The sequence below is a fragment of the Aotus nancymaae genome, unplaced genomic scaffold (assembly GCF_030222135.1).
Source record: "Aotus nancymaae isolate 86718 unplaced genomic scaffold, 86718_ANA_hifiasm-v0.15.2.pri h1tg000059l, whole genome shotgun sequence".
In the NCBI taxonomy this organism is placed as follows: domain Eukaryota; kingdom Metazoa; phylum Chordata; class Mammalia; order Primates; family Aotidae; genus Aotus; species Aotus nancymaae.
The window spans coordinates 49,325,911-49,349,743 of record NW_026988473.1 but is presented as its reverse complement, the minus strand read 5'-3'; the positions used below and the strand labels follow the sequence as shown (position 1 = coordinate 49,349,743).

The following is a 23,833-nucleotide window of genomic DNA, read 5'->3' as shown; positions in this document are numbered from 1 at the left end:
GAGAAGATGAATTCAAAATCCTTAATGGGAGCATCCAAGTACTTCCTGGTTTCTGGTGATTACAGTGCCTTTACCTGCCTCAGTTTTCTCACCTATAAAATGGGATACCAGTCATGCCTGTGTCTTGCAGTTGTTGTGAGGTTGCTATGTGTAAAGTGCCTAGAGCAGTGCCTGGCACATGGGAGGCACCGTTATGAGGGTTCTCACTGGGGGAGCAGGGGGGCAGGGGGATCACTACTCTACACAGTCCTGACCAGGTTTCAAGTGCTTTACATGCTTTATCTGTTTCCTCCTCGTATCATTCCTGACAGAGAATTGATCCTTTGGATCATAAGCCTTTTCTCCAGTGGGGGAACACACAGTTACCAAGGAGTTTCCAGGGAGGTATAGGCAGAACCTTTCTGTTGGCCAGTGAGGACAGGGCTTGAACAGCCAAAGGGAGTCAAATGAATAGAGAAGCTGGCAATCCGCCATCAGCAGTAAAGTATATGGCTAAACTCAAGATATTCCCATAGACGACACAGAGCAAGGCTCCTCCAGGTCCTGATGGGAGAAAGCCGTGGGAGAACACAAAAGCAAATTGGATCTGAGAGAACTGGCATTTGGCTGTAAATCTACCAGGAAGTGAGCTTCCTGAGAGCAGGACCTTGGTTAGTTAATGCTCCACAAACATTTATTGAGCGAATTCAATAAACATTGACTGAGTAAATGTACTTCAATTCCTTGATTCCATATTTATTGAGTGCCTACCATGTGTAAGTGAATAGTCATCCCTTGCCTCTGCGCTCAAACTCAATTGCATATAATGGGGTATTTTGGGAATAGAAAGAAGAAAACAAATTAATTATAGCCCATTTCCTTAGCTTGCAGCCATGAGACAGTGGAATCCAGGCCTTGCTATTTCCTTATTATGAGATTTTTCAACAACTGGCTTAACCTTTCCAAGCCTTAGTATCCTGATCTGGGAAATGTGCATAGTCATCACTACCATGTATGAGCGTTCTGAAGGTTAAATGAGATTATGAGCATAAAGAATTTAGCCTAGACAACACTAGGAGCCTGTGTGTTAGTTTCTTTCACTTCATTTGGGTAAGATATCTAACTGCTCTAAATCCACACCTTCACGGGGGTGACTCTGCTCCATCTACCTCACAGTGGTTTTGGAGGTTTGCTTGCAATGACACATGTGGAAACTTTTTGCAAACCATTTTGTGCTGTAGGGACTGAGTGCCTGCTGTGAGCTAAGTACTTTGCTTACCACTTTATATATATTATTCTGGTAATTAAAGTCAAGCTGCCTGGGTTTGAATTTAGCTTCAGTTACTTCCTTAGCTGTGTTACCCACTGCACATTACTTTTCTGTGCTTAAATTCTTTATTTGTTAGTGAGAATATGAATAGTATTCCCAGGAATATTGTGAGAATTAAATGAGATAATGTAACATAAAACAAGCCTAATACAGTGTCTGGCACATAGTAAGTACTTCATAAGGGTTAGCTGTGGTTAGTGGCTATTCCTGTAACTCTTAAGTTTCTAGATGAGGAAACTGGAGCAAGATAAATCACTTATCCAGGGTAGCAGTCAAGGACATGAAGCCCAAGTTCTTGCTCTGCCATGCTGCTTATACCTTACATTCCTATAAGCCTTTTCCATACCTTCTGGAACTCCTTGGCTACTTGGGGAACCCTGCTTGGTCATCCTCCTCTTCTAAAAGGGCAGATGGGTTGGCTCTGAGCCCAGTCCACTGACTGAGGGTGTAAGCCAGGATAAGCCTCTACAACACTTGTTCATGGTTTTTACTCTGATGCCAACAGACTTTGGGGGTGTGGAAAAGCACACAGTATGTGTTAGCTTTGTTTCAAGGAGAGTAACTCAGCTAGTCATTCAACCATCATATCTTCTATCCTCCCTCCCTTCCTAACACTAGTCCACCCTCCATTTCTTCTGCCCTTTAATGCAGTCATTTAATCATCTAGCCAGCCAATTATCTACCCAACCCCAGATTTGTTATGGTGGCACTTACGTCAGTCCCCATGTCTAAGCCAAAAGTGGAGGGGGGCCAGCAGTTCCATGACCAGAGGTTCTAGGTACTCCACAAGCAGATCCCTTCCGATAAGGGCCACACAAACAGGGCTACTTCTCCAGAGCACACTCCAACCTCATCTCAGTTACTTAAAAAATAAAGGAGGGGATGGGCACAGATGCCACTCGCCAGTGAGTGCTGCAATGACCTTAAGCCACAAGAGCTACTGCATAACACGGCTGAGCATCCATGTCTCCCTAGAGCATTGACAAATGAAACACAAAGTAGATGCTTGGGGAGACCCAGAGTGCCTCATTATGCGGCCTAAACCAGGCAATAGCATGGTGGCCTGTGTTTCTGGGAGTCAATGTGCCCTTCCCCTTCCTCAATATGTCCATGCTCCCTCCTCATTCTCCTTCAGCCAAGCCATCAGACAGCCCACTCAAGTTAAATTTGGACTGTTTGATGACCTGGCTGAAGGGAAATGAGGAAGGGGCATAGATAGGAGTGTGACAAAGCTACGTTTGCTGGCCCCATGAGCGTGTGCTCCCGAAAGGCTGGCAGAAAGGGCTTGGTGGTGCTTTGGCATTTCCCCTGACAGCGAGCTCTGAAGTTGGCCCCTCTGAAATGAGTGTCTTTGGGAACAGAGGACAATGTACTGTTGGCCCAGGTCCCAGAGTTCTCATAGAGGACCTGGGAGCAGTCAACAGTGCTCAGTGCAGGGTATGGACTAAGCATGGGCTCTAGGCTCAGATTCTGAGTCTGCCACTTATGATCTGTGTGACCTTGGAGGAAGGTAGTTAACTTCTCTGTGCCTCAGTTTCCTCAGCTATGAAATGGGAATGATAATAATAAACTACCATAAGGCTAATTATAGGTTAAATGAATTAGTACGGTAGACGAGTAACTGGCATAGGGTTAGCTATTATTATTAAGTGGCTTTGTGTGCAATGGAGGTAGGGGAGCAGGGGGAGGTGGTAGCTAGGGTGCTGGAACAGGTGATATGAAGAGGTGAAGTCTGCTTGAGTTCACACTGACCTGCTTCTGGGGGTTTCTAAAACCCTTTAGAGGAGTTGTTTGGGTAGAAGCTAGAGCCAGTGAAAACTGGGCTCTTACAGCTAATGTGAGCCTCCTTGTACCCTCAGGTTTGCAAGGCACTTCTGAGGATGCTGCACTGTCTGTGTGAGTGAGCTTCCTACTGTGGCTGCTGGTCACAGTCCAGGAACTCATCCAGGCCTGGGTAAGACTGCATCTGGATCCTCGGGCCAGGTCTGGGGCCCTACAGTGAGGGGGAAGATGGGCTGGTATGTGTCCTGAGTGGAAGTTAGGAAGGCTCTGAACGCTGTCATGGGAGCAAAGACTGAAGAAACTAGAGAAAAAGATACTCCGGGAAGACCCAGAACTGCCTTCTTACAACTGCAGAATTCACCCCACGATAGGCTGTATGGAGGGCAGAACTGAGGGAGAGTCCTGGGAGAGGCAGAGTCTAGCTTGACCAGGACAGAGCTGGCCAACCGGGGCATAGGCTTCCTTGGGAGGTGGTGAGCTTTTCATTATAGAAATATTCCTGTGGATTCCTAGGCCAGGCATGGTGGCTCACACCTGTAATCTCAGCACTTTGGGAGGCTGAGGTGGGCAGATCACTTGAGGCCAGGAGTTTGAGACCAGCTTGGCTGACATGGTAAAAGCCCAACTCTACCAAAAATATAAAAATTAGGCAGGCGTGGTGGCACAGGCCTGTAGTCCCAGCTACTTGGGAGGCTGAGGCATGAGAATCATTTAACCTGGCAGACGGAAGATGCAGTGAACTAAGATCACACCACTGCACTCCAGCCTGGGCAACAGAGCAAGACTTCATCTCGAAAATAAAAAGAAATATTCCTACAGATTCCTAAGACCTACCTCAAGAGATTCCAATTCAGTAGGTCTTGGATGGCTGAGGAATCTGGTATTCCAAAAATTTCCAGGATGACTGAATGGGGCTCACGTTACGGAGAGCTTTGCCTTTCTGGGAAGAGCTTAGATGTGACCTGGGATTCTTCTAGCACTGGCAGTTTGTCATTCTGTGGTCCCCTAAGGTCCCAGGCTTGTGTCCTGACAGTGTCTATTGCTGGCAGAACCCCTTGGCTCCAAATTCTTCCTTTTAAGTCTCTCCCTATTGAAGGGCCAATGCAGAAAACCCCACTCAGGACATAGCCTTGCAGAGTGCATTGCTGGGAGGCTTTTGTGTGTGTGTGTGTGCCCGTGTGATATTTGATTGCAGCTTCTGGTTAAGGACCTGAAGAGTATGTCTGTCTGTGCGTGCATGTGTATCTATGTGTGTGTACATGCAGAAAAAGAAACAGGATCTAGTCCTACAGATTTTGTGTTTGTGTGTGAGAAGGCCTCAGCTAGTGCTTATGCCAGTGATGGGAAACAGGGGCTGGGACCTGAGGAATCAGAACTAGGGCTGGACCCCAGGGAGCTGTAAACTCAGAAGGATGCTCTGTTCTTTGCTTGCTTCACAGAGTGGGAACTCAGACAGGACTGGGACTTCCAGCCGAGTCATCATGGCCAGGCCTGCTTCCTTGGCTGCCTGGCTTCAGATGCTCCCAGGGACTCAGGATCCAGCCCCCTGAAGGCTCCAGGCTAGCTCCTAAAGCCTGACCCTCCCAAGGCTGTTGGCTACCTGAGAAACCCAATATGCATTGTCTGGTGAGTGCAATAATGGGAGAAGCACTTTACCCATCATGCCTGGTTGCCTTCTGAAAAGCTTTAAGATGCCTAGGGCGTGGCAGTAAGGAAAGAGGGTAAAAGAAAGTTAAGTCTGATGTGGCCTTTGGTTGGGGGCTCTGAACTGCCCCAGCGTCATGGTCCCTCAGGCTATCAAAGGCTCTTGAGGGCTGGGCTGAACATGCAGGGTCTAGGAGGCAGCAACTCACTCTTGTATTGGGTAACACATAAGAAACCGGAAGCACAGCAAAGTTAACAGACTTGATCTCAAAGTTTCTTGGCCAAGACAAGGTTTCTTGACCAGAATGTAGAGGAGCAGGGATTGAAGCCCAGCTTGGTATGACTGCACTGTTTCTATTCTTAAATCCTGTGCTATATGAACTCCCTGACAGGACCTGGGCCTCCTGGCTCCCAGCTCCCCTGAATTCCTATTGGCCCTCCTAACCATTGTGGCTTCCAAATGCACATAGGTACAGCGCCGTTAGGTTGGCGTGATGGTGTTTCTAGAGGTTGCCACATGAGGGGAGGGTTCCATGAGCTTGCCTGCCACAAAGTTGAGTGTAAGGGAGCTAGCCAGTGACTGGCCAGTAGGAGCTCCAAATTGTAGTTCCCCACGAGTTCAGCCTCCCTGTGACCCTGAGTCAGAACCAACTCTTATTAAATAAGAGAGAGTCTCTGAAGGCTCTTCAAGTGCCATGATTCTCTGTGCTCATGGGAAATCAAGACTAAAAAGAGAACGTTTGCAGGTGCTGATAGCTGCTGCATTATTGGAGCCCAGCAGAAGTACTCATGAGGGAAGAATGCATGAGTGAACATTGTTTTTGCAAATGGGTAGATTCTTAGTGAGTATTTTCATGTTATGATTACATTTGTTTTCTTACACATTACAACTCTAGGAACTTAAATAACAAACACTTTAAAAAGAATGGCCCTTTGTATCTCCATATCCCAAACTCATGGGATTGAGATGCTGTAGAGCTTGGCAGTCTTGTGGGTGGGGAGATGCCCTTCCCTTGAATGTATAAGTGACAGGTGTTTATGTTGTCTTGTTTTATGTTTCCTGAGCATATACTTTAAAAAAACTTTTAATTATAATTAAAGCTTTGTAAACAGGAAGAACTTAACTCAGCATAAAAGCCCATCTTCACTGACAGCGGAGTTGTATCTTTGCTGCTTTTTTATTATCGTATATTTTAGGAATGCTTTTATTCTTGGGGCAGCTGTTTGAGGGAGTTGCCCAGGATTTAGGAGCTAGATTTTGCCTGAGAATCTGATTCAAGGGTAAAACCATTGCTAATGAAGTAGAAAGGCCCAAGGATGGCCATTTTCAGAGGCGTCCAGGGCAAGGAAGTAGAGATGCTAAGGAGACAGAGCCTAAGAAAGTCAAGGCCTGAGAGTCTGGAAGCAGTCGCATTTGAATGCAGTTGTGAGTGTGTTGTCAGTCCTTTCCTTAATCCCTAAGCTTTCAGAACTTGGCAACCTCAGCAGCAGGACCCACTGTTTCCCAGAATGGGAGCCTGGACTTGATAAAACCCTGGGCTGAGGGGCTGGGGGCTTGGCCCACCATCACTTAGACATTCAAGGGAAGGGCAACCCCCCCCCCACCCACACACACACACACACACCCCCCTAAGGCTGCCAAGTTCTGCAACATCTCAGTCCCAGGAGTTTGGGATGTGGAGATACAAAGGGCCATTCTTTTCTAAGTATTTACTATCTAAGTTCCCACAGTTGTGATGTGTCAGAAACAAATGTCATCATAACATGAAAATATTCACTAAGAATCTGCCCATTTGTAAGAATAATGCTCTCTCATAGATTCCTCCCTCACTTCACAAGTGTCTCTCCCATCTGGCTCAGGTGAGTTTGAACAACTGTCCAATATAACAGGACAATACCATCTTAGAGCAAATCAACTACAAAGTTCATGAAGTCAAAGAAAACAGTGATGGGGAATTTCACATGCAAGGTCTTTGACCAAGGAGATCAGATAGAGCTAAGCAGTTAAACAAAGAAAATACCATGAGCACAATGCCCAGATAGGTTCCTCAAAAGGGAATCATTTGAATATTGAGGGATTAAAGGAGATCCTTAGGAAAATGGATGAAGCCCTTACATATTAAACAGAGTCTCTTAATTAGGTGCTGCAAAGTAAAATGTAAAGAACGTGTTATTATGTGAACAGATCATTTTGCTGGTATAATAAATAAATATACCCACACAAAAATCAACATTTTATTCTTTGTTCAATCTAAAAATTAGCACATAACCTATATTTTGTAATCTGTATAGCTAAAAATAGCTTGTTTTAAATGCCTCATTTGTACAATAAAAATCTCAACGTACCTTTAAATTAACTTGCTTTCCTCATTTCCTTTCTATAATAGAATTTCACTGAAAACCTTTCTTGCTATTTACTATACAATTTTGATCTTCATTTTAAGTGGATTTACTTTAAATTTTTAAGGGGCCTTTTCTAGTGCCCCCTCCCCTGACATATGAGGATCTCGGGGCTAATAGTTCTCATCTAAGTCTTTCTCCAGTTCAGAGGGAGCCTGTGTGGTCTGTGGTTCGACTTCTGAGGCCTCAGTCAGACACAGCCTACACGGTTGGATCTATACCCAGAATATTTGGGGCCTCGGTCAATTCAAACCAACTCAGAGTAACTGATTCCCCAGCATGGAAGCCACACACCTTCTCCAGGTACCCACTGCAACCTGCACGAGCTGTCAGCAAACCCTCTGGCCAGCCTAGGGGCTGTGGCCTCAGCCCAGGGCACTTGGCTTGGCCCCCAGCCAGGCTAGCTGAGGGCAGGGAGGGGGCACTTACTTGGCCGGCAGGGCTCTGGGCTGCCTGTGGCTCTCCGGGGGGCTCCTCGTCCTCGGGAATGTGGGGCATGGCAGCCTCCTGCTGGGAGTGGCCACGTGTGCCCGGAACCTCCGCTGTGTCAGCCCCAAAGATGCTCCAAGAGGCCTGGGCTCCACAGGCTGGGGAGACGCCAAAAGGACAAGTCAAATCCATTCCCATCCCTGTCCCAAGCTAGGTTCCATTTCCCGGAGCCACAAGCCACAGTGAGAGCCGGCCTGAGTTTGCATCAACACCGGAGGTCAAACCAGACTAGTAGAGGGCATTTGGAATTTCATTTCCTCTGGCTCTCTGGCTTTGTTTACAAAGTCAGAGGTGACCTTAGAGATTTTGCATCTAATTTGGTCTTTACAGTAAACACAGCTATCCCAGAAGGGAGAAAAGTGCTTCAAACTCCTCAAAACTGTAGCTAATGGAAGATACTCCATTGAGATCAGATTGGCATTTATTTACCACTTACTGACCACCTGCTGGGTGCCGGGCCCTGTCCTAGGCGCATCACCATCATTTAATTGAATCCTCTTGATGACCTCTGATGTGGGGATTCCTGTTTTACAGATGAGAGAAAGTGTCCCAGAGAGTGAAAGTGACTTGCCCCACATTATACAGAGAACCAAGAATTTGAACCCAGATCTTCCTGATTTTGAGGCTGGGGCTCTTTCTGCTATACCACACAGCATTCCTCGGCCACGTGGACGGGGAGTAAAGGGTGCTGTTTCTTGACTTCCTCCTTGACACCACCCTTCATGCTCTTCTGACCCTCAGTGCAGGCTCTTGAGTTCAGCCCTCATGGGGCCTGCACCAGCCCTGCTAAAACCTGGAGGCTCAGGCAGGTTGAATTCTGTGTGCCCTGTGCCCAACCCCAGCAACCTTAGGTTGCCTCCCAGAAGCTAGACTACCCTCTCCCCATGGTGTAGCAGCCTGGGGGCAATGGGGTCCCAAAGCTGATTGGGACTGCAATCAGCATAATCTCACCCACCTCCCACAGTGACTGGCTCAGGGATGGACAATGGACCCAGCCTACATGGATGAGCATACAGTAGTGTTCTGGGACTAGATGCTTTCTCCTGCTCTGAGTGGTGGAGTGTGAAGATGTGAGACCTGGTGCTATGGACACCATTTTGCTTCCATGAGGAAAACCAGACAGAATATAACTGACACACACAGAGGAGGGCAGAGCTAAGGGACCGGCAGAGAAACAATTGGAGCTCTGATCAAAGTGTACCTGAAGCCTGAACACTCTGGATTAGCCAGTTACACGAACAATTAAGCCTCTTGGTGTTGAAATCACTTTGTGTTGGGTTTTTGTTACTTGTAACTGAAAACATACTCACTGCTCCTTCATGCTTCTTGTCTGTCAAGATGCCTAGGAGTATGATCCTGCCAATGGATCTTGAGCCAATGGGCCTAGCTCCTCTGCTTCCTCTTAGAACAGGAGTCTAGCAACACCAGGTCTCCACCGGGAAGGGCAGAATAGCAATGTAGAAAGAACACAGGCATCGGAACCAGGTATGTGAGTGTGAGTCCTCACTATACCACTCACTGGCTATGTGGCCTTGGAAAGTTGGCTTCATCTCTGAGTCCCGGTTTTCTTGACAAAACAGAGATGGGAATGCCCCTCAAGCAGGATGTTCCAAGGACAAAACATACTCAGTTCAGAGTAGGTTCCCAAAGAGGCCACCTGTAGGGGGTCTCGCAGCCCAGGAAGCTTGGCCAGAGCTCCAAGGGCTCTGCCTGGCCTCTCCCCATTTTTAAACTCCCCTCTTCTTCTCTTAGTGGGGTGGGTGATACTTTCAGGGGTCTGCAGAACTAACAACTGGCCGGGTTCTGCAACTTTTAGAGATTCCCTGAAGGAGCTGCTCCACTGGACAGTAGATTAAGACCACCACACAGATAACATAGCCAGGTGACCTTAGGCTGATGGGATACATGGTGGGTGGGGTGGGGATAAAAGGACACTGTCATTTACTGAGCACCAACTGTGTTCCAGGCCCTCTGGGAGGTACTGCTGACTGCTGGAGGTTGTAGGAGGAAGAGCCCGAAAGCCCTGCCACCTCCCATAACACTTGGTGTTCTTCCTGTCCTGCAGAAAGAGCTCAGAAAGGCCCTAGAGCCAAAGTGCTGCAGCACAGGCCCAGGCTGACATCAACCCAGCACTGACCGACCCCCGAATCCCCACTAGCCAACACACATACCTCTAGACTCCTGGACTGAGCTCCTTGAGATAGGCGAGGTGTCAGATTCTTCCTAGATACCCAAATGATTCAGCAAAGAATGATTGTTGATTTATGTTTAAAAAACTAGGGACTTGTAGTCCCAGAATTGGTCAAGGTGACCACCATCTTGACTGTCTTTCTCTGCAATGAACAAGTTAGGCCATCAGCTCTGGAACAGTTAGGGTGACCCCTACTGGTCACCTCAAGAAATCTCATCTCAGGTAGAGCATCCATTTTCACTGCCAACACTTTACGCCTACTCTACCAGGCCTGTGTCGGGGCTGGTGACACAAAGAAGATAATCTTGGCCCTCAAGGAACACAGTGTCCAGTGGTAGGAGATGCCGGAGAACAGTATAATGGGGTAAATATTTTGAAAGTGAGAAGTTGCAGGACCCCAGAAAAGTGTTCCCTAACTATGGAAATTGGGATGGTGGGACATGATTTTAGCAAAGATTTCACATTAGAACTGATGTTTGAGCTGAGCCATGAACACAAATGCTGAATGTAATTTCTTGGAACAGATTAGCTGGATGTCTAGTGGGGCAGATAAGACAAGATGGAGAGAAGCCATACTGGACAGATTTCACCTGGCTCTTGGGAATGAGAGCTATGGGGCCAGGGCATGCTATCTGTGTCCTCCATGCCAAATTCTTACTGTATGAGTAAACTGAGAATCAGGTTCACCCTGTGATTAATTCCTATCATCTTTACTTGGATTTCAGCAGCAGTGGCATCAGTGGTGCTGGGTAAAGCATATGGTAACAGGGATTGAGGGCAACTAAAGAGTAGCCACAAACCCCATTTCTACTAAAGGAAGTTGGCCACATCTCCTAGGAAACCTGTTAAAATTATGTGTGATATATATATAGGTCCAGGCTGTCTTAACAGGGGTATGGTTTCTAAAACATGGGAGGTGACTATTCCACTTCTTGTCTTAATCTACACAAAGTGTATTGTGTTCTGCCTGTTAAGAAGGATTTAGACAAATTGGGACATGTTTAGAAAACGGGAAGCAGGAAACTAGGAGAACAAGAATTTTTTGTTTAAAGAACTTGAGAACTTGAGCATGGAGAAGAGGAAGTGCAGGGAGAAATAAAAATCTCTTCTCAGATGTTTGAAAAGTATTCATGCAGTTCTACTGTCCCCAAAGGTTAGATGCCATGACTAATGACCGAAAGGTCAGAGGAAGGCAAGGGCAACCTTCTAGTGGTTGGAACCACCTGAAGATGAAACAGGCTGCTCTTTAGGTGGCAAGTTCACCATTCCTTGGAGGTTCTGTTAAAGGCTGGGACTAGGGTCATGGGATTCCTAACCACTTCAGGGGCCTTTTCTAACTCTGGGAGTCCCTGAAATCCTGGACTCTTTTTAGCTACAACAAACCGAAAGACCTGACGATTCCATCCCAGGATTTTGGGATTATGGTCTTCTGAAGTCTCATGAGAAATATCCCATTTTCTAACCCTCCACTTTCTTTCCTCCATCTCCTTCTCTTCCAAAAAGAGTTTAACTCAGTCCCTGTGACAGAAAGCAAAATAAAACAAATGAATTAAGCTAGATGTCAGCTGCCGCCGCATAAAGATAGAGTGGATGCTGGCTGAGGCCCCACCCTTGGCAAGATGGAACCCCAGGCTCCTCAGGGGTAGGCCCAGCAGCCCCGCCTGCTGGGGCCATTCCCACGCTGCTCCTGCCCTGTTTGCTGTCTCTCCCATCCATTATTATAAACTCGCTGCTTAAAATAGCAAGGTAAAAGCAGAGTCCCTCCCCCAGGGTGACATCTGGGTTCCGCTGGAGCTTGTGGGCACGCGGACCTCACATCCATCACAGCAAAGTTTAGAATATAATCTCCAGGAAGTGGTGATCTAGAGCACCAGCCCATAAAAGGAAAAAATATTTAGTAATGTTTGGTCTCCAAGCCGTTCCTTCTTTAACCCATTTTCAGGGCCCTTCTTGCTGCCTCTCCAGTCTGGTTAGGAAAGGGTTAGGTTGGTCAGTGCCAAGAGCTAATCAGCTCTTTTGACTCTACTCATTCTGCCCCCAGCCAGGGCCTAAGTAAAACCTGACCCATTTTACAGGCAGGGAAACTGAGATGCAGAGATGGAAACAGCTTGACTGGCTCAGCTACCTTTGTATACGGTGCAAATTTTCCAAGAGACTCTGCTGGGATAACTATCCAATCATTTGTGCAACTGAAGAGGCCAGACGTTCCTAAACCATATTTAAATATTTTATCTGCCCCTGCTCATGAAAGGAAACAAACTAATATACTTTTGTTCATGCTTTCATTCTTCAGATATTTCTAAGTCATCTACTCAGCATCAGACATATGCTAGATGTATTTATTTATTTATTATTATTATTTTTAAAATATATTTTATTGCATTTTAGGTTTGGGGGTACATGCGGAGATGTATTTCAAGTGCTATATTGTTTAACCCCCATTAGATACGTTTTATTATTTCCATTCAACATAGTAAGGATCTAGGGCTCAGGTTCCGCAATTTGGTCAATATCACACAGCTAGTAAGTAGCTGGTGAAGGGTTATAATCCAGGCTAGTCTGACTCCTAGGCCCATTGTCTTTCCTCTCTTCCACTCTGGCTTCTTCACCAGCAGTTCTGCTTGAGTGTAGCAGAAAAGCCTAGCAGGGGGCCCCCTGCCTCTGAGGGGAGAACTGGAGTGAGTACTCTCAGTGAGGCTAAGGATGGTGGGAGGCAGAGGGAAGGAAGCAGGACCTACACTTTGGTTGTCAGGTCAGGGGTCTTATGAGGACTTAAGAGTGGCCCACAGTTGAGCCTGCATGTCCCCTGCTGTGTGGTGTGGCAGATTCATCCACCCATCCTTCCACTCACTGTCTGCCAGTCCACCCATTTGCCCCTCACCCTCTGACCTTTTCATTCCTGCACCTCCACTGGTTTGTCCATCCAGAAAGCCCCACACTTGTTAGGTCAACAGCACAGGTTCTGCCTCTGGAAATAGCTGTTGTAGAACCCTGCGGGCTGTAGGGGCAGGGCAGGAGGACAGCAGAGGGCCATGAAAGCACAGGCAGGCCCGGCCACAGCTGGCCGCACACCTCCACCCTGCACAGGCAGCCAGTGGTGGGGGCAGTTCTGTGCTCACAGCCTTGGGAAGGGTGGTAGCAGCAGGTGGAGGAAAGAGAGGCCAGCCCCGCCTTGTAGGCTTCAAAGGCCTTACTGTATCCCAGAAAGTACAGAGCCATCATCAGGACGCAGGGTTCAGGAACAGTCTATACAGAGACTATCTCTTTCAGTGCTCTCAGCAACCCTGTGAGGTGGGGAGAGTAAGTACTAATATTATTAACATTAAAATTAGACCCATTTTACAGATGAGGGAACAGAGGCCCAGAGGCTTGCCCAATGTCATTGCCTGTGAATGGCAGTGCTGGGAATTTACTGCATCTGGGTCTGATGCTCCCCTTCCTTGCAGAGCCAAGCCTGTTCTCCACAGGCAGCAGCAACCTCTCATCCTGACCCCAAAGATGCCTCTCCCAGAGCCTTGCAACCTGCCTAGAAGAGACCAAACTCCTCTCTCAAAACCACAATATCCCAGGAGCACAGCCTGTAAGTTGAGTGGCTCTCGAATTCTCTCTCTGAATCTCTGAGCATTGAGGGAAGAGCCAAGAAACCCTTTTGGGAAACAATGGGTTAACCTAGCCTCCACTGACCTTTCTGGAGTGACTCAGTATTCTCAGAAGGGAGGTTTTTTTTTTTTTGGTTCTTCCAGCTTTGAATTTTTGCTTTCATTTTAGCAGCACGAAGAATGTGAAAGAGATTAGGTTACTATTAATACCACAGGTCTATCTCTAGATGAACAACTGATGGGGGGAATTGTTTGGGGTGACTGCACAAGGAGCTCTCTTAGCCTTTCTGTAAATCCAGAGGGTGACAGAAGGGCCACTGGGAACCCACCAGTCCTACCCCTGTGCCTATTTTTACCGATGGGGAACTGAGGCCTAGAGAGGGGGAGGCACGTGACCAAGGCCACACTTGTAAGTGAGGGGCAGAGTCAGAGAAGGCCCCAGAGTCCCCGCACCCCAAGCCTGGATACACGTGGCAGCTTTCTGACTTTTCATTTTGATGGTTTTGCTCATAGTGAAGGGTAAGCCATTGTGTCTGTGCCGGGAAAGCAGGCGTCCTTCGGCAGTGCCTCATCATCATCCTTGCTCTCACGGTCAGTCCCGCAGGAGAGAGGATGCTCCCGCAAGAGATCTGCTGAAAATGCTGGGAGGTGCTTCTGGGGGTCCCCTGAGCCTGGCTAACTGCAGAGCTGGGTTCTGTACCTCCACAAGTGAGCTGGAGGGGGAGCCTGCCTCGGGAAAACCCCATCCTGCTTCCTAACCTTGGCCCGCTCACGGGGCTTTGGAGCTTGGCAGACTCAGTTCTAATCCTTCCTCTGCCTCTGCCTTGCTGGATAAATCTCCCCTGGTCTCAGTTTCCTCATTCAAAAATGGAGGTAATAGCACCTACCTTTTAGGGTTGTTGTAAGGATTAAAACAGGAAATACATGCAAGGTGCTGGCACACAGAATGCACTCAGTTCCCTCACATTCTCCAAACAGGGCAGCTGAGTTCTCTAAGCATGGCATCAACAAAACCAAACCAAGGCTCAGAGAGACTCTGGTGTTCATCCTAGGGGGCTCAGAGCTCCCAGATTTCTCTCCTGCAAGTAAAGGAGACTCAGTCCTGGCCTGTGCTGTGGACAGTCCCACGTCTGGGCTGTGGTTGCCCCAAGTCTGTGCTGTGCTCAGTCCCAGGTGAGTCTGGTTTCGAAGCCCCAGCTCCTTCCACTATCCCTGTACTGATGGCAACTCCCCCAAAACAGAGGTTTTCATTCCACAGGTGAGACATGAGGCCTATTGTGGAATCCCTCCTGGAAGAGGGTCGGCCACAGTGTCTGGCCAAGTAGGTATTTGTGCTGTGCTGAACGAGTGGGTGAGTGAGTGAGTGGAGGGGATACAGCCACCCCCAGTGTGTGGTGGAAGCCCCAGGATTCTCTCCTGAAAGTGGGTCTAGAGTGAAGGGAACTGTGGGGGAGCAGGAACAGTGGAGAAGGGTGGAGATGCAGAGAGAAAGCCTCCGTGGCAACAGAAAAGGGAGGATGAGGAAGTGGAAGGCACTTCCCCCATGGCTATGTCCCCTAAACAAAGTCATGTTTGGGGAGGCTGGCCCCGAGCACCCCAACACTCCCAGGGTTTGCACATCTGTGGAAAACCTTCTCAGGGCCTGATTTTCTCCAACCCTGCTCTCCACTCCTGTGGATCTCGTATTGGCTTTGTTGGCTGGGGGTGCTCTGGGAAGGAGCCAGCACCTGCTCAGACCAATGACAGGAAATAAGCCTAAACATCTCCCCAGGTTTCCTTTACAGCTTGTTCACTTCAGCAATTCTTTTTTTAAAAATAGGTCCACTTGAAAAAATTTTTTCTTCCTCAAAATATGTACAATTGCTCAATCGTAGGCAGTTCAAAGGCACCGGGAATAGCAGCAAAGAATCTGAGCCTCCCATTTAATGCCTAGCAAATATAAATCTTGCCCAGTTCTGTTTGTTCCAGGCTGCTCAGCAGCCTCTTGCCTGAGTGACTCACTCCAGAGTGACATGAGTCATCATTCTGGGGTCAAGGACCACATGGTATTCCTGGGTCTGCGAGACCCCATAAAGGGCAGGGCACCCAGTGGTCACCAGGAAGACATGGAGGATCAAGAACTGTGTCCCAGGCCCTAGGGTTGGCTCTGCCCTTCCCATGTGGGTGACTTTAGGGAGTCACTGAGCCTGAGAAGTAGGTGAATTTCTGGGCCCTTCTAACTTGTACTTTGGAGGGATCTCTTTAGTGGTGCATAGGATCCTGCTTGTTGCAGCTCTTAAGAGTCTAATGTAATTTTCAAGAATTGTGTGAACTGGTGGTTAAACACAGACATTATTAAAAAATAAATTACATAAATTCACATTAAACAAAAAGGAGGTAAATACTCAAAATAACTGCTTTCTAATTATTTAACTACATTTTACCTGTGCTCTTAGGATGATTTATTTCTATTGTCTCTGCATGGTGGAAACACATATAATGATTTTCTACTGCCCATCTCTTCTCAGTTCCATGATCAGTGAGGTTGAGTTAGTAGCTTGCCATTGGTCATAGTGGGAGTATCTATACCTTCGAAATTGGCAAATCGGAAACCTACATACATATCAGGGCCTCCTCCCCTCCACCCAGAGAGCTGGCAGCACACCACTGAGCCACTCAGCCCAGCCCCAGGCCCCCTGATTCTTGCTCCTACCACAGTGCAGAAGGAACGCAGATGACTTTACTATCACCCCAAGACAGCATAGTTACAGAGATTTCATTGCCAATTGTCTTTGAACAACTCTTCCCAAGTGGACCACAGATCCCTCACACTCACTACGTCCCTGACAGAGCCCATTGTTTCTTTCTGTCCCTAGCCCACTCTTCCTGTGCCCTAGAGAATGGCACTCAAGCTACAAACCCACAAGTCATAGTGACTCCTTCATTTCTGTCACCCCCCACATTCAATTAGATGACTCTGAGTCCTGTCAATCCTCATTCAGAAATGCCCTTCCTCCCATCCCCGCCACCCCTGCCCATGGCTCTGTGTGACCTGAGTCACTGCAACAGCCTCATTTGTCTCCTTACCTCTGACCTGGCCCCTTCCATGCACCATCCATCATGATAGCAGAGCAGTCTGTCTGAAACATAAATTTGATCATCCTTCCCCTTTGGGATCTTTAAGGATTCCCTTTTACCATGGGCCAGTTCTGAGTCGCTCCTAGCCCTTCTCTCTGGACTGATCCCCTTTTTCAGCCTTCGTACACCTTATGCCCCAACCACAGTGGACCAAAAGCCAACCTCCAAACATGCCCTGCTTCTTTTCACCCTTTGCATATATCCTCTTCCTTATACTTGAGCTACTTTCTGTCTTCTTTCTATACCTTATGGGTTCCTACTTGTCCTCCAAGACCCAGTTCAAACATCCCCTCCTTCATAAAGCCATTCCTCCTCTTCACCTCAGAAAAAGTTACTCCCTTCCTGTAGTAGTTTTCTACTGCATCTGTACCAAATTTCCACACATTTGGTGGCTTAAAACTGCACAGATTCATTATCTTACAATTCTTGAGGTCAGAAGTTCAAAATCCATCTCAGCAGGCTAAAGTCGAAGTATCGGCAGGGCTGTGCTTCTTCGGGAGGCTCTAGGGGAGCATCTATTTCCTGCCATTTCCAGGTTTAGAGGCTGCCTACATTCCTTGGCTGGTGACCCCTTTTTCTCCATCCTCAAAGCCAGTACCGTTGTTAGCATCTTTTCTCCCCTGATCTCTGCTTCTCCCTTCACATCTCCTTCTCCTCTGACTTTCACCATCCTGCCTCCTTATAAGAACTCATGATTACATTGATCCCGCTCAGTTAATCCAGGGTAATCTCCATCTAAGTATCCTCAATTTAATCATATCTGCACAGGCCCTTTTGCCATTTAAGGTAACATCTTCATAGATTCCAGGGTTAGGATGTAGACATCTTAGGGAGGGGGAGTAGTCAGCCCACTGCCCTATCCTTCCAGGGCACTTTGGACAGAACTCAACAAAACTAGAATCTGAACACCTCAAGAGCAGGGACTCTGTCTTATTCATAGCTTTATGAATATTCTTATATTCATATTTTTATGACCTACATCCAGTACAGGGTCAAACACAGAGTAACCACTCACTAAATGTTTATTGAATTAATAAATGAGTGACATCATATTTCTAAAAAGAAGATAAGGTTTTGCATAGGCCGGGCAAAATTGCCCATGCCTGTAATCCCAGCACTTTGGGAGGGGCCAAGGCAGGTGGATCACTTGAGGTCAGGAGTTTGAGACCAGCCTGGCCAACATGGTGAAACCCCATCTCTACTAAAAATATAAAACTTAGCTATCATCTGGGTTGCCATATAAGCAGGTGGGTGGCCTTGCCTGCCCCATTCTCATTGAGCTTCCCCAGGTTAATGGCCAAGTTTTTCTCTCGATGATGTACCTCAGTTTCATGTCTTCCCTGCCACACAGATATGCAAATTTCCCCATAGTATTCTACTAACTAAAACCTCACAAAGTGCAGGGGTTCCTCCTCTGACACCTTCATGTTTCTGTCCTCCATCCAGGTAGTCGCAAAGTGAAGTTTAGGATTAACTTATCAATGGATGTTCTAGCTTTAACCTAAGCCCAACAGAAGACCACAGAGCAGCCCCACCAGCCCTTCCAGCTTCTCTTGGAATGCTGACTAAAGCGTTTCCTCGAACAGCTGGTTATGTGTGTTCAAATGAGGCAGCACCCTCATGTCTGCTGTGTGGTACTCTGGAACCATCTCCTTCCGACAAAGCAGAGTCAGGAGGCTTTGCAAGGTGGTCATCGCCTCTACACTCAGACCTGGACTTATGGTTTGATTCCTGCTCTGGCAAAGGCACAGACTCTGGTATTAGGGATCCTGGCAATCAGCACCTGGGATTGCCCATTCCCATGAAGCAGGCCTCTGGGAAATGACCCTTGTTTCGGGGAGAAGGCAGGACGCATTGCATCTGCTCGATGGGATCGCACTAGGTCTTGATGGGCTTAACTCTTTCAGAAGCCAACATGTGGGCTGAATCTGAGACAACAGCCTTTTCCTTGGCCTCTGAACCTGATGATGCCCTTTTCTTAGGATGGGGGCAAGGATGGATAAAGACGAGCTGGTGTTTTGTCCAGGCCTGGAGATCTGTCAAGGGCCATCTAGACCACCAGAAACCAGAAGCAGTACCCTATTGCCTTGGGTTCTTTAGAAACTTTGTTTCAAATAAAAACAAAACTTCCTTGACTTGGCAATACCACAGCCAAATAAATAAATAAATGAGCGAAAAAAGAAAAGAAAATTAACACCCAGTTCCCAGTCTGCCTCTTTGACATTTCCTTCCTCCTACTTCTCCTTCATCTTCCCCTCCCTTCCTAGTTTTGTTCTGGGAAGAGGTCATCAGGGCCTATTAGGAACCTGTAGGAATACATATAGGAACTGGTTTGGGAAATTAGAAGGAAAAGATGGCCTCCATGGTGCCTGCCTAAATCATTCACCCATTCTAGAAAGGCTTGCTGAATGCCTCCTATGTGTCAGGTACTGTGCTGGGCACTGGGGCTCTGGGGTGTGTCCGCCAAGACCACCTCCACCAGGAAGGCTTTCCTGACCTCTCCTGGAAGCTGCATTCTCTCTGGTCTATGACAGCACTATGTGGCTACCCCAGTCTGCCAAGCAGTGGTTTCTGCATCTCATTTGCAAAGCCTGAGGGCTTCGATAGATAGCTTTCTTTTGTATTCCAGCTGTGTGAACATAACACAGGTACAGAGAAAGTTCTCAATACCTGGTGGAGCTCTCCTTTTGAAAGCAAGGACTCTAGGAATCAAGCCTCACTTTTCACCTGGCCTACTATACACCCAGCACAGTGTAGATATGCTAGCTCTTAAACTGTCTCAGTTCTGTGAGAAAGGAATTATATCTCCATTTTACAGATGAGGAAACTGAGTCTCAGACAAGCAAAGTAACTAGCTCTAGGTCACACAGTCAGAGGCAGAGTGAGGATTAAACACTGGGTCTCCTGTGCCCAAAATGGGATGTTTGCCTCTTCCTTAGAGAGGGCTTATTCCTATGCTTCTCTAATCTTAGCAAAGACATAACAAGGGTATTAGGAGATGTTTTTTGACAGGGCAGGGCTCTTGATTTTTCCAAATCCCAGCCCTTCTTCAGGGCCAGCAAAGCCAACGAGGAGAACAACACCAGCTGAGACACAGTCGCTCTCCAAGGAACTAGAAGTCCTTCTCACGGCATCCCCTGGGGTAGATAGGAAGCAGCTGCGACTGTGATCATCTAAGACCAGCAGGAGAGAGTGTTCTTCCCTGCTGGGATAGAGCACCCCGGCTCAGGTCCCTGCCTCCTGTTCATCTCCACTCTGGGAATCCCAGTTCTCCGAAGCCATGGAAATAGGCCCGATAACTTTGCGCTGGGCTGCTGGGCAGAGTCTAGTATAATGCGTGCTACAGAAGGCTACAGCAGGATTGAGATGGGGATTGAAGGGGAGTGAAGGGCCTTCTGGGGAGTGAAGAGCAGACTGCCATGCTAACTGCCTGTGTAGGAATGAGTTTCTTCACCATTCAGGCCTCAATCTCTCCATCTCTATAGTAAAGGCTGGGCTAACTTGCCATCCTGAGCCCTGCTTCCTGCCCCATGAGTTCAAGTCCATGTTGCCTATTGAAAGCAGTCACACAGTGGAAAGTTAGAGGCCTTCCTGGCATCCCAGGGCTGGAAGCAGCCATCACACCCCCCCAATCATGATTGGCTGGAGGGTGAGCACGTACCCTGACAAGAGCCAATGAGATGCAAGAAGACTTTGCTAGGCATCCTGGGAAAGCCATCCTTAACTGCAACCTTGAGTTCCAGAGGGTGAAAACAGAATCCCATGGTGAAGAAGAACTAGTCTAAGAATGGAATCAATGTGAGGCAGAGCACAACTAAGAGCCAGAAAGAAACTAGGTCTTGAGGCTATCTTCTCAGGTCCTGATTAAGCCATGCCTGATATCCCCAAGCCTTTTCTGTTTGAGAACCAATGAATACCTCTTTTTTCTTAAGCTGGCTTGTATGAGCTTTTTTGGCACTTGGAATAGAGTCCCAACTAATGCAAACAGCCTAACCTTTATAATGCTGCCTGGGGGGTCTTTCTTGGCACCAAAGGCTTCTCTCACCTCTCTGCTCTGCTGCCTACCTGAGAGTTTAAGTTGGGAACTCAGAGCGAAAGCTGATGAGTTTACCCTAAGTTATTCCCTAACTTAGAATATCACCATGCCCTTTTCCTCAGAACCTGTTCCTCCTTCTGCATTCCCTGCCACCATTGATGAATCCAGCATTGGGCCAGAAACCCCAGCCCAAAACACAGAACCTTCTCCCACCTCTCCGGGATGCCTGTCCCCACTTTTTCCTACTAATACACACATCTAAACTCTTAGGGCTCCAGAGGAGGCACTCGGTTTGACCAACCTCCATGTTCCTGCCTAGAAGATAAACTGGTGCACAGCAATATATGTTTGTTGAGTCAACTTTCAACCTTCAAATGATTTTCAAACATCATTACTTCCTGGGGGTGACTACTCCACCTACCTACTACTCAGCTCAGAGTTGGGTGGGCTCTCACTCTCAACCCTCCCCAGAAGACCAGACCCCAATACCTGGACAATGGCTGTGTGAACAGGCTCACAGCCCTCTGCTTGGAACCCCAGCACCAGAGTTTAGGATGGGGACTCCCATGTGTGTGATAGAAAGGAAGCTCACACCTTGCCCCTTGCCCACTGAGGCCAGCAGCAGGGTGGGAGCAGTTGTGGATCTTGGCAAGGGTCTTTTTGTCACCAATAGACTCTGAGCTGAACTGCAGATGGTGGGTGGGTGCACAAGAAGCCACGTGATAGAGTAAAACTGAGCAGTCCCTTGGTTATCCAGATCTATGCAAACAGCTACATTAGCTGAGTCTTCAGACCCAAGTTAAGAACAGGTTATGGTGAACAGTGATAAGCAATAGCAGGGGTGGGTGGAGGCAGGGAGGGTAGATGGAGGAGCCTGAGAATGGCTCTCCCAACAGCAAGCTTTGGTGATTGGAAGCACATGTATTTCAAGGTCCTGCTTTTTAAATGTGCATGTACAACTGTGACTGCTTAATGATTTGAGACAGGAAGTAACCATAGAGAATTTCTCCCCAGGGGAGTTATTTTTCCACCACGGAGAGGTGGGGATGGTCTGGGAGTGATTCCAAGGCATTAGCAGGAGAGAAACTGACATTTATTGTACCAGGTGCTCTACCTGACTCTTCACATCCTTTATCTTATCTAGTCCTTGCAATAGCCCTGCATGGTACTATTATTCCCATCTTACAGGTGAGAAAATTGAAGCACAGAAAGGTGAAGTAATTTGTTCCAGACATCATGATTACTAAGCAACGTAAACGGGGTTTGAGCTCAGGGCAGCCTGACTCCAAGCCCAGGGTTCTGCTCAGTATACCACAATGAAGGCTTCTAGGTCAATACAGAGCCAGGCGACAGCAGCAGCAGCAACTTCAACCAAAAACAAAACGCTGACACAGGACCAGAAGAGGTTCTTCTGGCTAAGGCTTCACCAGTTAATTCATCGTGGGGAAAGTATCATCCCTAACAATCAGATTTACATATGTTCTCTGTTAACCTGCAGTTTGTTATATATGCAATAGCTCTATTTAAATTAATTGGTAAATATTATAGAGTTCATCCAAGGGGTTAAAGTGAGTCATTCTCATGAAGCGTTTTTTTTGTTTGTTTGTTTTTAGAAAAGTCTGAGTAAAGAGAGCTCTGAGGGCAGGTTAAGACCAGGGCCTGCCAGGAGATGCCTCAGCAGTTTTGCAGGGGCTATTTTGGGCTGTGAGTGGGCAGGCAGGTGAGCAGACCCCCCTCCCTGCCCAGGCCCCACAAGGAGCGTAGGCACTGGGAAATCACTGGGTTTGCCAGGGTTTTCAGGGATCACCCTGGCAACATTGCCAATGCCTGGGTGGAGCTCCTGCACCTTGGGGAATATTTTCCCAGGGTGGCCCCCAGGCTCCTTACATCAGCCCAGGCACCCCTCTTTCCTGTGTCCACAGTTGGTATTTCCTAGTTATAAAATGATTTTTTTCATTAATACTATGATAGAACTTAGAGGAATGTAGATATTTTTAATATGACAACATAAATTTATAGAACAGAAGGTTTTTTCTTTTTTTCTTTTTTTTTTAACAAAGGCACCTAATTTGGAGTCACCCTGGATCCTAGAAGTCCCAAAGGCCTGGGACATTGTTCTCCTGGCTTTTCTTCTCTTGTCCTCTGATCTATCCTTCTGGAGCCTCTACACAGGGCCCCTCCTCTAGGGTTGGCAGAGTTTGAGAAAAGCAAAGGCCCTTTAGGGCCCTGGGCTGGAATGCTGGCTGGAGTATGGCTGGCAGGCTTTGTGGTTGGTACAGGCTTGGGAGCAGCAGCTCTGCTCTGCTCAGCCTGCAGGTCAGCACGGGAAGGCCCAAGTGGGGCAGGGGCCCCAGGACAGGAGGGAGGGAGCAGCTACCCAATGCTTTTATGATATCCTCTTCTGCCTCAGTTACCCCTCAATTCTCTCCTATCAAAATCTAGCCATCCTGCAGCCTTGTTCACTCTGCATGTCCAGATGAGAGAGGGTGATAACTAACCAGAAAATGGACTCCTGGGGCAGGTGGAGGGTGGTTCTCCTATGAAGTAATCCATCTTCCACAAAGCTGGAATTCTAAAACATAGCTGTGGTCGCAGGCCTCCCTCGAGTCAAACATTTCAGTGGCTCTCTGTATGCTGACTCCCAAGTCTGGCTGCTTACTAGAAGCATCTGAGGTGTGTGATAAAATGAAGATTCCTAGGTCCTTCCCAGATCGACTGAATCAGAATATCTGGGAATAGTGCCTGGGAATCTGCATGGCTAAAAGCCCCTAAGGGAAATCTGATCCAAAGACCACAACTGGAGAATCCCTGGTCCACAGACGAAGTCCAGGTTCCTGGGCACTCACGCAAAACTTTCTGCTCTGAGCCTGACAAACCTCTCTGTTTTTTCTCCAGCCACTAGCACCAAGGTATCCTGTACCCCAGCCTCACCTAATGCTCCAGCTTCCAGAATATTCCATGTGCTGTCAAACCTCAGTGCCACTCCCCCTGCCTAAAAGGCCATCCCCCACATCTGTCTCCATGAAAGACCCTACTCATCCTTCAGGAGCCACCTCATGATCATCACCAGATTAAACCCTCTGCCCCATTTCCTTTTAGCATTTTAAATTGTTTAGTTGGAAACGTAGACTTTAACCTTCTATTTGCCACTTTCTAGCTCTATGACTTTGGCTCTTGAGTTTCAATGTCCTCACAAATTGGTATGAAAAATACTCAAATTTGAAAAGAATATAAATATCTGTAAATTGCATATACAGTGTCTAGCA

General features: G+C 47.5%; 1 protein-coding gene across 9 annotated transcripts in view; it reads right to left on the bottom strand.

Annotated features, from left to right (window-relative positions):
* The window catches only part of IRAG1 (inositol 1,4,5-triphosphate receptor associated 1), a 158,101-nt gene that overhangs the window by 71,260 nt on the left and 63,008 nt on the right, over positions 1-23,833 (bottom strand). For 5 of the 9 annotated variants that reach the window (XM_064365180.1, XM_064365179.1, XM_064365177.1 and 2 more), the window contains exon 2: positions 7,565-7,722. The exons of 2 other annotated variants lie outside the window; for them this stretch is intronic. In XM_064365180.1, the coding sequence (XP_064221250.1) occupies positions 7,565-7,633 (69 nt within the window). In that variant the 5' untranslated portion in view covers positions 7,634-7,722. Of the gene's footprint in view, positions 1-7,564; positions 7,778-16,480; positions 17,196-23,833 lie in introns of those variants that run through there. 2 more of the 9 variants (XM_064365178.1, XM_064365176.1) reach the window with 2 other exon arrangements.